Raw genomic sequence first — 16,897 nt, forward strand, 5'->3', positions numbered from 1 at the left:
AAAATATCCACAGCAATAATTAACTTAAAAGCCTAAATTAATTTAAAAGGTATCTATCAGAATTGAACTAACCTCTTTCTTTCCTAAGCACAAACCCTGAGTTACCCCCCAAACCCCAATAAAGTATACAGAAACATCATCACTGGTACTAAAGAAACATTTATTGATCGGTAGTCTCCACAGAATATTTGCTTTTAGGAAGAAACTTTTCCTGCCTGGGATCCTTGAAGGATAATTTTCTGTCTAAAGAACTGATCTCTTTGAAGTGACATATCTCTAAATGCAAAGCGTTCAGCATTAACAGCATGAGAACACTGACCAGCATGCCACCTGCACAGGGGGGTTGAGGGAGGCATAGGCCCCTTATGGAGCATCTTTGGGCCATGCCTTGGACACACCACACTATTTTTAAATGCTTTCTCCCCACAGAAATGTCTATCAGTGCCTCTCATACCTTGACTTGCAGAATTAGCCTGACTAGCAATGAGTGGTACTTGGGGATGAGAATTGGAATTTATGACATTAGAGGAGGAAGCCTTGGGTTTGAAAGGATACTCCTGAACAGATTCTTTCTGGGCCTTCACTTCTGTCTTCTGTTTTGTCCCAGACTTCACTGATGGAGGAGGTTTTTGAAGGCTAGTGATATAATTTGCATGCCTGTGCCCCACTTTCTTGTCAAGGGGCTTGCAAGTGTCATTAATATACTTCTGGGTGTCAGTCTTCCTGGTAGTGGCAGCTCTACTTTTAATTGGGCCTCTGTCTTGTGAGGATGAGATGGAACTGCCCTTCACCTGGGAATTTTGTTTCATGCACTTTGTTCCAGGATAGATCCGTTGCCAAAGATCTTTCAATTTTTGTCTGAAAAGATTTTCAGGAGGAGGCTGTCCTTTCTGTGACGAGAGCTTAGAATTCTTGCTCTCATACACCTTGAGTGGTATGTACTTAGAAGGGAAATGCCTGCTTCCGTGTTGGGGTGATGCCTGTTCTGCATCCCCTCCACCAAGCGTTGATGTTTTGGAACCAGGATGACTCGCACTCTTTATAGTTGGGGGAAAGTCCTTATCCTGGCATCTCAATGTAAGTCCAGGAACCCACAGCTCTTTCTCCTGCTCCACACTGATCCCACTCTCATCCTCCTGGGAAGCTCCTACATTCCCTGTGAAGACATGCTGGTCTTTAGTCAGCAAGATCTCGTGAGTCAAACTATCTGAAATAGAGGACATGTCCACAAGTTGGCCTTGGGCTAACTGTTGTTCCCTGCTCTTTAACTTCAACTTTAATTCATCAATCAGTTGCTCTTTCAGCTCTGGTGAATTAGTATCTGGAAGAACTGATATTTTTCGTGGCAGGCGCTTTGTGCTTGCTGCTTTTCTCTCATTGGCACTTTGTGTTGGGGATCTTCCAGATTTGCACTTTGTCAAGATGTCACTAGTTTGTGATTGAAGAGCATCAAGCTCCTTGGCCCTAAATATCTCCCTGGATATGGCAACATTAGAAAAAAGCTCTTTATTCTCTATCATTTTTTGTTGTGTCATTTCTAATTTGTTAGTTGGACAGATGCTCTTAAACTTTGGTTCATGTATATCCCCAGCTTGCCTTGAAGGAAGCTTTGTGGGGTTTCTGTTGAGTAGAGAACTCTGTCTCTGACACTTTTTAAGGTTAGGTTTGTCACCCTTAATTCCCTGAACAGCTTCTGCAAGTTCCTGGTTGTTATCAGGTGATTGTCTCAGGATACCCTGGCCCTCATTGCTCACAGCTGAGATGACAGGGATATGAGAATCAAAGACAGAACCTACATTTTTCATTCCCATTTGATCATCCTGAGAGTTTCCTCTAAGGTCTTTGAGATTCCCAGATTTGGAGTCCCCCTCAGGAATCACACTGGCTAAGGGAGGGAGGTTGGAAGATGAAGAGGAACATTCTGTAAAAATGTATATAGATTCAAGAACCCTTGAGGGAAGGCCAGTTGTCATCCTCTGATGAAACCTCTGAATATGAGAATCCAGCATCTCTTGGGCTGTGCAATTAATGAATTTAATATTCTTGTAGGTATTGAGGGAACAATCCACTGAGGCACATACATTGCTCTGATTAACGTTCCTGTTAGATTTCTCATACTCCAGCACTGTCTGCTGGATAGCATGCCATGAACTATGTACAGTATTTGGGAACTGACACGTATTGATTTCCACCAGTTTCTTACTCAAGTGACTTATCAGGGCATTCTCAAGTTTTTTCTGATGTAAACTTTCCTCTGAAGCTTTTGAATCTCTCCCTGAATGACTTGGTGTGTAATTAGGGGTTTTCTCAGAGTTAGACCGCAGATCCTGATCTGAACTTTTCTCCAGGTCATTCAGTAAATGTTTATTTGACCTTTTCTCTAAGATCTGTCCCTGACTTTTCCCTACATCCTCCTCTAACTCTGAGTTGGTCTCATGGAAGCTCCCAGCGTTACTCAACCCAACAGTTAGACTTTGGCTGGTCGGACACTTATGCATAGTGATCTCTGAGAATTCATGATTCTTTTCTGACTTGGGTTTGTCTGAAAAATCACTAGGAGGCAACATAAAGGACAAAGACTCATGGATCCTACGAGGTAGGCCCCAGTGGTGTTGGATGAGCCTCTTTTTAAGGTGATGCTCTAGAATTTTTTCAAGCTCCTTGCTAAGTGGAAATTCTCCAGGAAGTATGGAGATTGAAGCATGGACCTGAGAGGCACAATGGGCAGGAGATTTGGGAGGTGAAGGACAGAACTCCTCCTGAGGTTTTTGGGCCATAGAGGATGAGCCCCATAAATTATCCTGTTGCTTCTTCAACACATGCCATTCCAGGCAGTTTTGGATGTCAGGAGAAATAATAGATGCTGGTTCCTCTTGGGTTTGGAGGAAAGTTACTCCACAGACCCTCATCTGGGGTACAGAACTAGACAGTAGGACTGGGGATAAAGATCGAAAGGTGTCCAGGGACTCAACCTCTGGAACAGGTATTGATTGTGACTGCAGCAGGGTTTGAGGTGATGGTGGAGGCTGGACTTCAGGTAAGGATAGAGGGAGAGGCTGTGGAGGTACTGGAGGTATTTGCTCTGTGAAGTAATTTGGAATGCCATTGAAAATGCAGACTGAGGAAAGGTCACCCAGAAAGTGGACAGTTTCAGACAAAGACTCGCTGTGCAGAGTAGGGAGACCCCAGAAGAATTTAAAATGTTTTTGTTGTGAATGGACCTGCAAGGTCTTTTGATGTTGAGACTGCTCATGAACCTGCAGCTCCTCTGGTTTGCCTTCATTATTCAGAAAAGAAAGGGAAACTGCAGAGTCAGCTTTACTGACAACTGTGTTTGTCATTTCCCCTGAAGTGTTTAGTTGGTACTCTGACTTGAGTTGTTTCAGAAGAGAATCCCTTTTTTCCTTTTCTTTCCGTATCAGAAAATTAATTTTATTTTGTATATGTTTCTCTAGGAGTGCCAGGACCTCAGGACTGAGAAATGAGATGTTAACAGTTTCAACGAGATTTGCAGCAGGGTTTCCCCCAAAAGATGTCTCAGAAGAATGGAGTGCAAGAAATTCTTGGTTGAATTCACCTTGTGGTAAGGTGGAACAAAACAACTTCTTAGCGTGAGCCTGCCACAAGGAGAACTGTGAAATTGACAGGCTTGAATGGTCAATGCCTGTCATTGCTGGGACATATGCACACAGCCCACCAGCACTGTCTGCAGATGGCTTCTCCTGCACAGGTTTCAGTAGGATGGAAACTGACTGAGACTGAGTGACAGTTAAGGTGCAGTCTGGTGCTGGTAACACAGGCAGGGTGGGTGGTGCTTGCTGACAAGTATATGAACCAGCAGGGTTCACCGTCTGAGCCAAGTCTGATAAGGTGCCAACGTCTGGGAACATGATGGGATCCACTGTGTACATGGTTTTGAGTGGCACAGGGAGCCCTGTCTGGAGAGCAGGATCTACTCTCTGCATGCTATGTGGTAGAGGAGGGGGAAAGGGAGGGGATTTGGGTGAGGAAAGGGTCACTGGGAATTGTGAATCCAGGAGAGGGAAAGGTTCTGGAGGGAGAGAGTAGCCCAGTGGTGAGGGTGCAAGAAATTCATCCAGAGGGGTCACTGGGTTAGGTGAGGGAATGGAGAGAGGTGGTGGGGAAGACACAAGCAGGGAAGATGGTATCAGGTCTCCTGCAGGGGCTACTGAGGAGGCAGGTGACAGAGTGGGTGATGAATCTGCCACCAGAGCTGTGGAGGCCAAAGGGGACACAAAGAGAGAAGCATCTTCCAGGACCTCTGGGAACAGCAGCTGACTGATCTCAGAGGTTGCGGTGTTACACACCTCACAAGAGGGGTCTGGACATAAGAGTCGACGGAAACGGATGCTGTCATGTTTTCGACCAGGGGGGCTGTGGAAGACAGGAAGTATAAAGATGCAGCCAGGAACAGAACAAGAAAAAGAGGACCCTTTAGCCTGGGGGGTGAGAGGGGACTACCTAAAGCGTGCTGCCCCTCCGCACTGCCCACACCCATGACACCACAGTCTACCCCACTAGCTCACTCTTGGTCTTCATTCACATGCCTGTTTCCTTGGCTTCCCCACCCCCTCCCATAACTACCCTTGGAATTGCACGACCCCAGGGCATGAGGAAGACTGGTCACCTTTTGAGAATGGAAATCAACTTCCTTTCCTCCTCTATGTCCCTCTGGTAATCGCTCCAACCTGGAAAACCAGGAGAATAGGTTACATGTTGTGAAGGTAGAAGCACACATGGGGCCCTTTTACGGGAGAATACTGGGGTGTGAGACACTGTGTGCATCATTAGGTGAGGTCAAGTGGTCAGTGATACTATTGAGATCATTCCCGTATGTATATTGCTTTATTTATAAAATATGATCTCATATTAGCTTATATTCAAGCTCACCATGTGAATCAGAGACTAACTGTTACCTCCAAGAGGAACCTGGAATTCATGAATTCAAAGACAGAATTTGTCCTCCTATCTCCCTTGGCCATGTACGTGGCAACACCCATTGCCCAGCTCCTTCACTGCTTCATACCCAGGATGAGCTAAGCAGGGAGTCTGAGAAGTGTGTCAGGCTGATAGCCTTCCCATCAACCTCTCCTTTAGGGGCTCTATTTACTGAATGGTACTGTATCTAACATATGAGCTCCTCATGGTTCTAGACATCATGAAAAGGAGACACAGGGTCACCTTGGGAGATTGCAGGTGGAAAAGGAAAAACCCTACCTTTGTGTGTCCCACCTTTCCTTCTCCTCTTGGCTCTGACCTGACACTGGGAACAAAAAGAAGTAGATGAGGGGCTACGACTCCATGCTCACTCCCCAGGCAACTCAAACACATTTATTTTCCTTTCTAGGAATACAATTTGGATCTAAATTTTTCTTTTTCAAGGTGATATATTTCAATCCTTCACCTTGATAAACACAAACATTATTTTTGATGAGGCCACACTTGATATGGTAAGTCAGTAGTCCCTTTCTTAGAGGATGAATACAAGGTGTCTGGGGTGGTCCCTCAGACAGGACTCTGGATTCTGGCACAACTCATGCTCACTCTCCTCTAAGACACTCAAGGTCAGTACTGCTCTCCTGATCAGCCCAACATGAAGGAAGGCTTCATGGAGAGGCACCTGATAGGAAGATATGACTCATGATCAAATGTTAGGGAATCCCTTCTCTGCAGGAATCCTGAATTCTAAATACCTAATCCTGGACAACAGAATTGCTTTTTAGACTGTCCTGGAACCCTTCCACCATACCCAGATTACTGGAATACATCAAATGGAAACAGCCTTTACTGGATCCCTTTCTGGCTCCTGCACACCCCCATCCACCCACCCCACCCACCCCCACCCCACAACCTAGCCTCATTCCTTAGAAGAATGATGGATTTTCTCCTCACAACTCCTGAATTGTTTCTCTGAGCCAACCAAACTTACTTTCTAAATGTGGTGATAAAGATAGAAACAATAATCAATTTTCTCTTGAGTTTGCTCCGTTTCCTTACCTTTTTCCTGGTTTTCCAAAAGTTGAATAAAGATGGTACCCCCAGTAGGCAGCAGAGGAGCAAAAGAAGCAACCCCAGCCCACACAAGTGAATGAGGCTGGAGTTCACATTGAAGAATATTGAGCTGGAGCTCAGCCAGGATTCAGAATAGCTATTCAGAAATGAGAGAACATTCCAGTTTCTGAATTCCATTGCCTGAGGCAGCTGAGCTCTGATTGTGCAGGCAGGGGGTTACATAGTCCTAGGCCTGCATCACAAAGGACTGGGGTCACAAAAGGTTCCTGAAGGTGGGGGAGGGGTCATGAGGAAGGTGTGCCTACTGCCCCTCCCCCATATGCCTGCCCCATGAATTCTCCACTTCACTTGGACCCTCTGCTGACCTCTGTCGTGCCTTCCTGTTTACTAGCTCCAATCTTTCAGCATGTCATGTATTCACCTAAATGAAAGTTCTTGTTTTACCTCCAGGTACCACTTGAGTCCTTTACTATTTGAAGACATTGACTTGGGATCTCAGCATTTCACTGTCTCAAAGTGGAAATACTGCCTGGAATTTTTAAAGACATTTGCAGTCAGGTTTATATTGTCTCCACATACATCCTTGCTATATGGTGTTTTAATCTTTACACAAACCCAAATAGAGAAACTAAAACCTTTATTTTACACTTTTGTAAATGTTGAATCATAAACTACAAGTTTTTAAAACAAAACAAAACAACAACAACAAAAAAAAACACAGCATTTATCAGCTTTAACTTGTGGGACTGACACAATGAACATGAATAAGTATTACTCAACATTCATAAAACTAATATGTATAAAATAAATAATATTCAGGAGACGACCCGAACTGCCCCTGCGGCTACAGACAGACTATGACCCACATAGTCAATGACTGCCACCTCTCCAGATTCAAAGGAGGTCTCGAAACTTTACATCAGGCTCAACCTGACGCTGTTGACTGGCTACGGAAGAAGGGCAAACGCTAGAAGAAGAAACTTACCTACATTTCTTAAGCATACACTATTGTAGACACACACACACACACACACACACACGGAGACACACATGCACATATATACAAATCCATCCTGTTACAAACCAGTATTTTCATATACATCTTGTTCACCTTTTATTTCATTCTTTCATTTTCTTTGGACACTACTTCTTACTCTTCCTAAAGTATGCAGAGCTTCTGCCAGCTATAATATAGCCTACAGGCTACTTTGGTCTGCTATAGTAAAAAAAAAAAAAAAAAAAAGTAGAATTCACAGGGTATCTTTAACAAATGCTAATTTCTGGGGCCAGGTGGTGGCACACTTGGTTAAGTGCGCACATTACAGTGCACAAGAATCCAGGTTCAAGCCCCTGGTCCCCACCTGCATGGGGAATGCTTCACGAGTGGTGAAGCAGGGCTGCATGTGTCTCTCTGTGTCTCTCCCTCTCAATCTCCCCTCTCAATTTCTCTCTGTCTCTATACAATAATAAATAAAATATGCTAACTTCTAATTTTTCAGACTTTCAAATGCCAGAGGATTAAAATCTGGGTACCGGCAGATTCAGTTTCTAATGAGGCCTATTTTCTGTTTTATGGATAGCTATTTTTTCCCTGAAAACCCCCATGCCATAAAAAGTTGGCGAGAGGCTGTGTACCCAGTTAAGCATACACATTACAGTGTGTGAGGTCTGAGCTTGAGCCACCCTCCCCATCTGCATGGGAGAGGCTTCATGGGTATTAAACCAGGTCTACAGGTGTCTCTTTCTTTCTCTGTGTCTCTCCTTCCCCTCTTAATTTCTATCTGTCCTATCAAAATAACAACAATAACAACAACATACACTGAGAGCAGTTGATTCATCATGTAGGTGCTGAGCCTCAGCAATAACCCTGCTCCTTTATAAAGATACTCTTTCAATTCCTAAGGTCTACTTACATGATCTAACCTCCCTCCAATTACCCCCATCTCCTACCATAGTCACATTGATTTTTGGTTTTGTTAAACATAGAAAATAAAAGTCACAAATGGATTCCTAAATGGATTCCCCCCACCCAGAATTAATCCCTAATCTTACTGCATTTCAATCTTTCTCCAAAATGTATCTTGAACTAATCAGCCTGGAGTTGCCAATCTGCTATAGGGAGTTAATCTATATAATAACTCCCTGTAACTTTCCCTAAGGTATCATCACCTGTAAATATCTTTTGTAAATAACTTCATATCTTCTTTTTGTGCCTATTAACCTTTTTTGCTGGCCCTTATATTTACTATAGAAGAATGTTGCTCTATTAATGAATTATTTAAGCCAATTAGAGGTGGTGTTTTTTTGTTTGTTTGTTTGTTTGTTTTTGTAATTTTGTTCTTTAATTGTTTTACAAAAGAAACAGTCTAGAGAAAATTCTTATTGACACTGGAGGGACCTGGGCAGTAGCACACCCAGAACAGTGCACCTGTTATCATTGGTGTTGGGGTGGGGGAACAATGAGAAACAGAGGCATGGAAACTGCTTGTGGGTATGGTTGACCTGTCAATGCCCATGTCCAACAGAGATGCAATTACAGAGGCCAGACTTTCCACCTTCTGCACCCCATTAAGATCTTTAGTCCATACTCCCAGAGGGATAAAGAATAGGATATCTTCCTATGGAGGGGTTGGGATACAGGACTCAGGTGGTGGGAACTGTACCACAATCTTATCAATCATTATTAAATTACTAATAAAATAAAAAATAAGAAAAAAGAAATAGAGGCATGGCACTTTGAATTGAACCTTACTAATTTCTCTTTCTTGTCATTTCCAAAGGCAAAGAATTCACCCTACACACACACTTCTTCTAATTTCTTCTCTTCCAGAAGTAGTTGACTCTTCTGTCCAGTGTTTACCAGATATTCTCTTTAGCTCTTGGTTTAGTCTGTCTGCAGTTCTATGTTAGAGGTGTATTCTACCCATTTCCAGTCTGAAGCCTCCATTTGTGGAATCTGTTGATTTAGTTCAAATTGAGAAGTATTAAAGATACTTGCTATTATTAGCCAACCAGAATGGATCTGGTCTGAGGTGCACTGGTGTCCTTAGTAAATATGGAGTGGATTGAGTGAACTAATTTGGTTGCACTGCATATGACGGAGATTGAATTAGGGTTCAGGGATAGCCAACCACAGTTTAACTGACTCCATGCTAGACTAGAATAGTTCCAAATATTCAGGAATTAACTAGGTCCAATTTAGACATCAGGGACAGGTAAATCCAAAGGAACCCTTGACTTGTCTTCAGAATATATGTGGGAACTGTTGGTGACAGCTAGTCTTCAGTTTGTTTGGAACCATTTATTGCACAGACTCCATTTTGTGAAGCATTCTAGCTCTATCTTGACCCCAGTCTCTCATTAGATACTGATATTTCTTCAGATATATTAGTGTTTTTGTACATAAAGTAGAAGCAATTGCTAAAAAATATGTTGAAGTCAAGTAAGTTAAGTGGCATATAGGAGATTTCTAAGGGACTTCAACAATCTAGTTAAAAGAAAGGGGTTCCTATGCATCAAAAAGTTCCAGATATTCAATCTATTTTTCCCCTCTCATATTGACTAGTGAGTCTTAAGACTGCAACTTAATAAGAGTGTATATTAACACCATTCCTACCAACAAAGGTCCATGTCCCTCCTGCCACCCCTCAATCTAAGCACTTAAGGTTTCAAATTGGTAACCTTGTTGAACTTTAACAGTGGGCTTAAATTGTTAATACATTTCTAATAAAGACTTTTTCTTTGAAATATCAAATCATAGACCAGGGAGACAAGAAGCAATGGGGCTTGTCAGTATATATGATACAGCTGTTCGGAAATAGCATTAAGTAACATGAACCATTGTGAGATCTTGTATGATACAGCAAGTCCTAACAATGGGATTCTCAAAGTAAACCAAATTCCCAAATAACTCGGTTATAATAATAACTATTGACTTCTTAAACTCTAAAATAGCAGAAACCTTCCCCATTATCTATAAAGCCCATATTTCTCCCAGTCCTGGAACTTCTTGGGTGTGGCTTGTTTTCTTTTGTGCTTCTCTTGAACCATACCATTTAATACTATATCTGCTGATCTCAACCAATCAATCCATCCAGTACCACCTTGACATGTTTCACTTCAGATTGTGTCCAGAGATGACAGGGGTGGGATGTCAATCATTCAGTTCTATTAATCTGGTGAGACCTTTCCTTGCTCATAGGACTCCATAGTTCCATTTCAGATGGTATACTTCTTACCAAAGTCACAGAACCTAGATTTAAACCAGGGCCCATGAGATAGATACAGCATATGTGCACATGTATCCATAAATTAGGGGAAAATACATACCTTCGAGTAAAAGTACAAAAAGTAAAAGTACTTTTACTTCGAGTAAAAGTAAGTCTCCTCTCTCCATTTCTCTATCCTATCCAACAACAATAAAAACAATAATAACTAAAACAACAAGGGCAACAAAAGGGAATAAATAAATTTTTTAAAATTTTTTAAAAATTTAAAAAAGAATAAGAAAGCTATAAAGTGAGAGGATGGGATACGGAGTTCTGGTGGTGGGAATTATGTGGAGTTGTACCCCTCTTATCCTATGGTTTTGTCAGTGTTTCCTTTTTATAAATGAAATTTAAAAAAAAAGAACTATACTCATAATAATTACTCATTGCCAGTTTTCAGGAATTGTGGAAACTTTTTTGACAATTGCAAGGAATAACTCTAAATCTAGGGGGGAAATAGCTATCTTTTTTGTTTTGTCTTTGGGAATGTGTTTCAGGTTCTAAGATCATGTAATAGTGAATAATAATAATCTGAAGGACTTATTATTTATCCAGATAAAATCAGGTAAAGTATTTAAAATTCCACTGCTCCTGGCAGCCATTTTGTCCATTTTGTTGCCATTGTTGTTGTTGGATAGGACAGAGAGAAGTTGAGAGTGGAGGGGAAGACAGTGGAAGAGAAAGATAGACACCGGCAGACCTGCTTCACCCCTCATGAAGTGATTCCCCTGCAGGTGGGGAGCCGGAGGCTCAAACCTGGATCCTAATTCCAGTCCTTGCTCTCTGCTACTCTACCACCTGGCCCCTGACTTCCTTTTTCTATACAGCCTTGCCAACACTTGTTTATTTCAATCTTTTTGATGTGAGCCATTTTCATAAGTGTGTTGTAATTTGCATTTATCTAATAATAAATAATGTCAACACCTTTTCATATGACTGTGGGCCATCTGTGTGTCTTTGTAAAAGTGTCTATTCAGATCTGTTGTTCACATTTTATTAGACTGTTTAATTATTAATGTATATTATTTCTTTATGTATTTTTAGATATCAATTCCTTATTATACATATGATATGCAAATATCTTCATATTTGCTATGTTTCCTTTATATCCTTGTGGAAAATATTTATGATATGTACCTTTTAAATATTCTGTAGTCCCATTTGTTTATTTTTGCATTATTTTCTTTTGTCAGTGGTACCGAACCCTTAAAAACTGTTCTGATCTTGAAGTTCCAAGAGTGTATCACCTATGTTTTTATCTATAGTTTTTAGAATTTCATGTCTAAAATCCAAGTCTTTTATGTATTTTGAATTAATTTGTGTGTATAGAATTAAATTATAGTGTAGTTCCATTATTTTATTTTTGCTGTCTCAAATAACAGTTTCCCCAACATCATTTATTGAAGACATTCTTTTCTCCATTGTGTGTGGTGTCTCCTTTGTCATTTATTAGATATCTATATATGTAACCCAGGTTTGAACCTAGCTCCCATTGCATTGAAGAAATCTTCAATACTGTAGTCTCTCTCACTCTGTCAAAAAAAAAAAGTGCTACAGATTTATGTATATTTATTTTATAGCCTACTAGTTTACTCAATTTATCAATACTTATTAATATTTTCTAGTTGGTTTTTTGTTTATGTTTTTAAGAGTTTTTGATATATGTTATCTTATCATTTGCCAAAACTGGCAGCTTAACTTCTCTTCTAATCTGTATTACATTTATACCTTTTTACTTTCCTGTTTAATCTGGATAGGACTTCCAGGACTAGACTAAGCAGTAGTTTTGAGAGTAAACATCCTTGTTTTGTTCTAGATCACAGGGGAAAAACACTCAGTCTCTCACCACTGAGTATGATGCTGGCCATGGGCTTGTCATATTTGGCTTTTATGACATTGAGGTATACTTCTTCCATAACCAATTTATAGTACAATTGATGATACACAGGTACAATCTTGTATATCCCCATGATAGGTGCCTAGGTGTCTGGAAGAAACTTGCTTCCCCAACTTGGCAACCTCCCCCTCTGCAGCATACACCAAGACCCCAGTGTTCCTTCACTTCATCCCTTTCCCATTTTCCTCAGAATCTTTTGCTTTGGCACAACACACCACATCTAGTCCACATTTCTCTGTTTTTCCCCTACTGTCCTTTTTTTTTCTTAAGTTCCACTTATGAGTGAATTCATTTAATGTTGCTTTCTTATACCATCCTTTCTTGCACTGGAGATCAGAGATATTGACCTCATAGAATGTGTTGGAGAGTGCCCACCCCTTCCCAACTTTTAGAACAATTTGAGCAGGATGGGTTTTAAATTTACATTGAAAATTGTGTGGAATTCATTAATGAAGCCAAGTAAGTACACCTGACCTTTAGCTCTTGAGACTTGATTAATGATTCTGTATTTTCATTTGTGTTTTGCCTATTTGGGTTATCTATTATTTCCTGTCCTATCTTGGAGGGCTATATGATCTAAAAAAAGTGACAATTTCTTCTAGGCTAATTTGTTGGCATACCATACTTTTATTATGTAAACAAATTTATTATTTGTTTTTCTGCAAGTACCAGTGCAATTTCACTCTAATATTATTTGGTTATGGACTTCTCTCTTTTTATCTTAGCCTAGTGAGAGGCTGAAATATTTTTTTTTATCCTTCAAAGAACTAGCTCTTGGTTCCATTGATCTTTTATATTATATCTTTTTCATTCCTGTTTCATTTGTTTCTGTTCTGATTTTTATTATTTCACTCTTTCTGCTAATTTTGGCATTTGTTTGTTGCTCCCTTCCTGCTTCCTTCAGATGTAATGCTACACTGCTTATTTAAGATCTTTCTTTTTTGTCAATGTGGGCCTGTATTGCTATGAACTTTCTTTTTTATATGACTTTTGCTGCATCGCATAAGATCTGATAGCTTTTTTCTCCATTTTCATTTTTCTCAAGGTAATTTTTTATTTTATTTTTTATTATCTCTATTTATTGGATAAAGACAGCCAGAAATTGAGAGGGAAGGGGATGATAGAAAGGAAGAGAGGCAGAGAGAAACCTGTAACACTGCTTCACCACTCACAGAGCTTTCCCCCTACAGGTGGGGAGCAGGGACTCAAATCCTAGTCCTTGTGTACTGGAACATGTGCGGTCAACCAGGTGCAGCACCATCTGGCCTCTCAAGGCACTTTTTATTTCTCTTCAAGTTCTTTGTTTACACAAGTGTTATCTAGAACATGTATAATTACTAAATATTTAAGATTTTCTTAATCTCCTGTGGTTGGCTTAAATTATTTTTTCTATGTATCTTTCTTGCCTTTTCCACTAAATTAGATATGCCCAGGAGCAAGGAGGGAAAAAAAAAATCCCTACAAATGTAGTTAAAGATTTCAGTCTTTTGACATCAACTAGGTGGTAAATCCTGTTGAGAAATTAAAATAGCTATTTGTTTTACAGGTCATCTTTACTAATATACATCTGTGTCTTCAGAAATAATGCAAAATTCATCCATCTTTATCATTCTAGAGTCTCTGCTATTCATTGCAAATGCTAGTCTTGTAAAAAATACATAAATCCTCCCATTGGAGGAATTTGCATGCTTTCTCTGATACTTGTTGACGTAGATATTTTACTCCTACTTTATGAATTAAACCAAATTTTCAAACCTGTAAGGAATCTAGAAATACTAGCTTTTCCTAAGATTGCCTTGTCAGGAAAGGAAAATAAAAAAATCTCTGTACCAAATAGTCATTCCCACATATGTTAAAAACGAACAAAAAACAAAAAACAAACAAAGCAACTATCACACCTTTTTGAGGCTCCTCATGTAGGTTTACTGATCCCATCCTATCTTCTTTTCTAAAACTCTTTATCTTCATGGCAGCTGTCCTCTGAACTGTCTCCTAATTTTCTGCCTTTCTGAAATTGTCATGCCCTTTATTTGACACTTATGGCCTCTTGTTATGTGATCTCCTGTGAAAAGGTCAGACAGTCTTCAGGCCAGGTAGAGTGTGCCCTTCAATTATGCAAGAGAAAATAATCTGCTCTGAGGATAAAAATCTACCAAGAGACTTTACTTTTTTCTAACCTGATAAGTAACATCATCTAAGCTTTTATTTAATAAATATTTGTGGCCAGGAATTAATAGATACAGTTGCCCTGGAAGTCATGTACTCCAACCTTAATTACCTCATCATAAGGCTTTAGGGAAATATCCTATGCTGATCAAGAGTTATTCACTATCCAGGAGAGGTCCCCACATTTGTGAATTATTCTTTCTGTCTGTATCTACCTGTGTGGTTTGTTGCTTTGCGTTAAGTAGTATTAGTAAAATTTATTTATACATGATTTATGAAAAATACATATGTATTATTTTAAATTTAGTAATATCATAGAAATAGCCAAAGTGTCTTTCAAGAAATGCAGTCTAGGGTAACTGTTTTCACTGTCAGAGCTTCAAGGAGGCTTCATGTTTGCACAATTCCATTGCTCCAGGCATGGTTTCCCTCCGCCCACCTTTTTTTTTCCAGATGGAGAGTGAGAGTAGGAGATAGGGAAAAAAGAGAAACACCAATCCACCACTAATAAAAATTCATTGTTGTCCTTGATGTAATTGTTGTTATTTCTGTCATTGTTGTTGGATAGGACAGAGAGAAATTGAAAGAGGAGGAGAAGACAGAGATAGGGAGAGAAAGATAGACACCTACAGACCTGCTTAACCACTTGTGAAGTGACCCCTCGCCCTGCCACCACTGTTGCAGGTGGGGAACTGGGGGCTCGAATCGGGATCCTTTGGCTGGTCCTTGGGCTTCACACCATGTGCACTTAACCCACTGCACCACCACCTGTCCCCTATGTTGATGTTTTTATTTGCATTTCTCCAATAAGAAATGATACGGAGTATTTTTTTTTCATTTCTGTGGAGCATTTATATGTTTTCTTTAGAGAAACATATGCTCAAATCTTTTGTCTACTTTGTTACTAAGTTGTTTGTTGTTCTACTGTTGAGCTGGTTGATTTTTTTTTTTTCCTGATCACTGCTCAGCTCTGGCTAATGGTGGTGTGCAAGACTCAAAGTGGGACCTTGGAGCTTCAGGCATAAGAGTTTGTACATATTTAGCATTTCTTAGTTTTCCACATAAAAATTCAACCTCCTCTCGGTTCTCTGACATCATATTCTCAGACTTGACCCTCACCCCCACTCCATAGTCTTTTACTTTGGTGCAGTACACCAGCTCCAGTCCAAGTTCTGCTTTGTGTTTTCCCGCTTGTTCTTATTTTTCAACTTCTGTCTTTAAGTGATATCATCCCATACTCTGTTCCATTGGTCTGAGTGTTTTGTTCCAATATGACATTTAAAAAAAAATTTTTTTAATTTCTTTATTGGGAAATTAATGTTTTACATTCAACAGTAAAAACAATAGTTTCTACATGCATAACATTTGCCAGTTTTCCATATAACAATACAACCTCCACTAGGCCCTTTATCATCCTTTTTGGATCTGCGTTTTAATTACTATTGCTTTGTAGTATATTTGGAAGCTAGGGCAAGTGACACTTCCTTCCTTTCTCTTTCTCTCTCTCTCTCTCTCTCAGAATTGTTTTATTTCTTTAAAGAATATAATTGGGATTTGGATAGGTGTTGCATTCAATATAAAAACTGCTTTAGGTAGAATAGCCATTTTACCAATATATATTCTTTGTGTCCCAGTGTATGGACAATCCTAGAAAATGTTCCATGTGCACTTGAGAAAAATGTGTATTCACTTGTTTGGGGATGCCAAATTCTGTGTATGACAGTTAAGTTCATTTCTATGACTTACTTTAAGGTAATTTCTTCACTGTTGATTTTTTTTGTCCCAATGATTTGTCTCTGGATCTAAATAGTGTGTTCAAGTCTCCTGCTACTATTGTGTTGATGTCAGTGAATTCTTTGAGGTTAGAATTTCTTTTGTTTACTTGGGTACCCCAGTATCACTGCATATACACAGATGATAGTTACAGCTCCTTGTTGAATTAATTGTTTAATAATTATATAATATTCCTTCTTGACATTTACTACTCTTTTTCTGAAAATGTAATTTGTCTGATATGCAGTTAAAATAGCAGTTCCTGCCCTTATTTATGAATTATTGGTTTGGAACACCTTACTCCAGAATTTCACTCTGAGTCTATGTTTGTCTTTATTTCAAATATAGGTTTCTTATAGAAACCTACATATGAATAAGTGGATCTTAGTTTTTTACCTATCCAACCATTCAGTGTCATTGATTGGTAAATCACATTTAGGGTGGTTATTCATATATGTGCTTTATAACTGATATTCACTACTTTATTTTCTATTTCTCTTTTCCAATATGCTTCATGAGATAGACCAGAGATGGCCTATTCTAGTTAAGTATCCCCTTCTTGAGAGTTCAGTAAAGTCTCTGTAGGCCTGAGGTGGAAAGTCTATTCCATGACTCAAGAATACAAATTCAGTTGTAAGAAGTGTGAGTTTTAGAGGCTGAGAAGAAGCTCCTGTTTTTGTCTCAGTTTTTTGCCTTTTTCTTGACAGAGAAACAATCATTACTTCCCTTTGGATGGTCCAGAAAAATATATTTGGGGGTT

At 39.6% G+C, this 16,897-nt stretch overlaps 1 protein-coding gene across 1 annotated transcript in view; it reads right to left on the reverse strand.

The window, feature by feature from the left end:
* LOC103107334 (spermatogenesis-associated protein 31D1-like) overlaps positions 1 to 16,897 on the reverse strand; it is a 176,055-nt gene that overhangs the window by 21,073 nt on the left and 138,085 nt on the right. Inside the window, exons 3-4 of the mRNA XM_060199005.1 lie at positions 4,649 to 4,709; positions 207 to 4,395 (exon numbers count right to left, since the gene is read on the reverse strand). Coding sequence (XP_060054988.1) covers positions 207 to 3,965 — 3,759 coding nt within the window. The 5' untranslated portion in view covers positions 3,966 to 4,395; positions 4,649 to 4,709. The remainder of the gene's footprint in view (positions 1 to 206; positions 4,396 to 4,648; positions 4,710 to 16,897) is intronic.

The sequence above is a fragment of the Erinaceus europaeus genome, chromosome 10, assembly GCF_950295315.1.
Source record: "Erinaceus europaeus chromosome 10, mEriEur2.1, whole genome shotgun sequence".
Taxonomy (NCBI): domain Eukaryota; kingdom Metazoa; phylum Chordata; class Mammalia; order Eulipotyphla; family Erinaceidae; genus Erinaceus; species Erinaceus europaeus.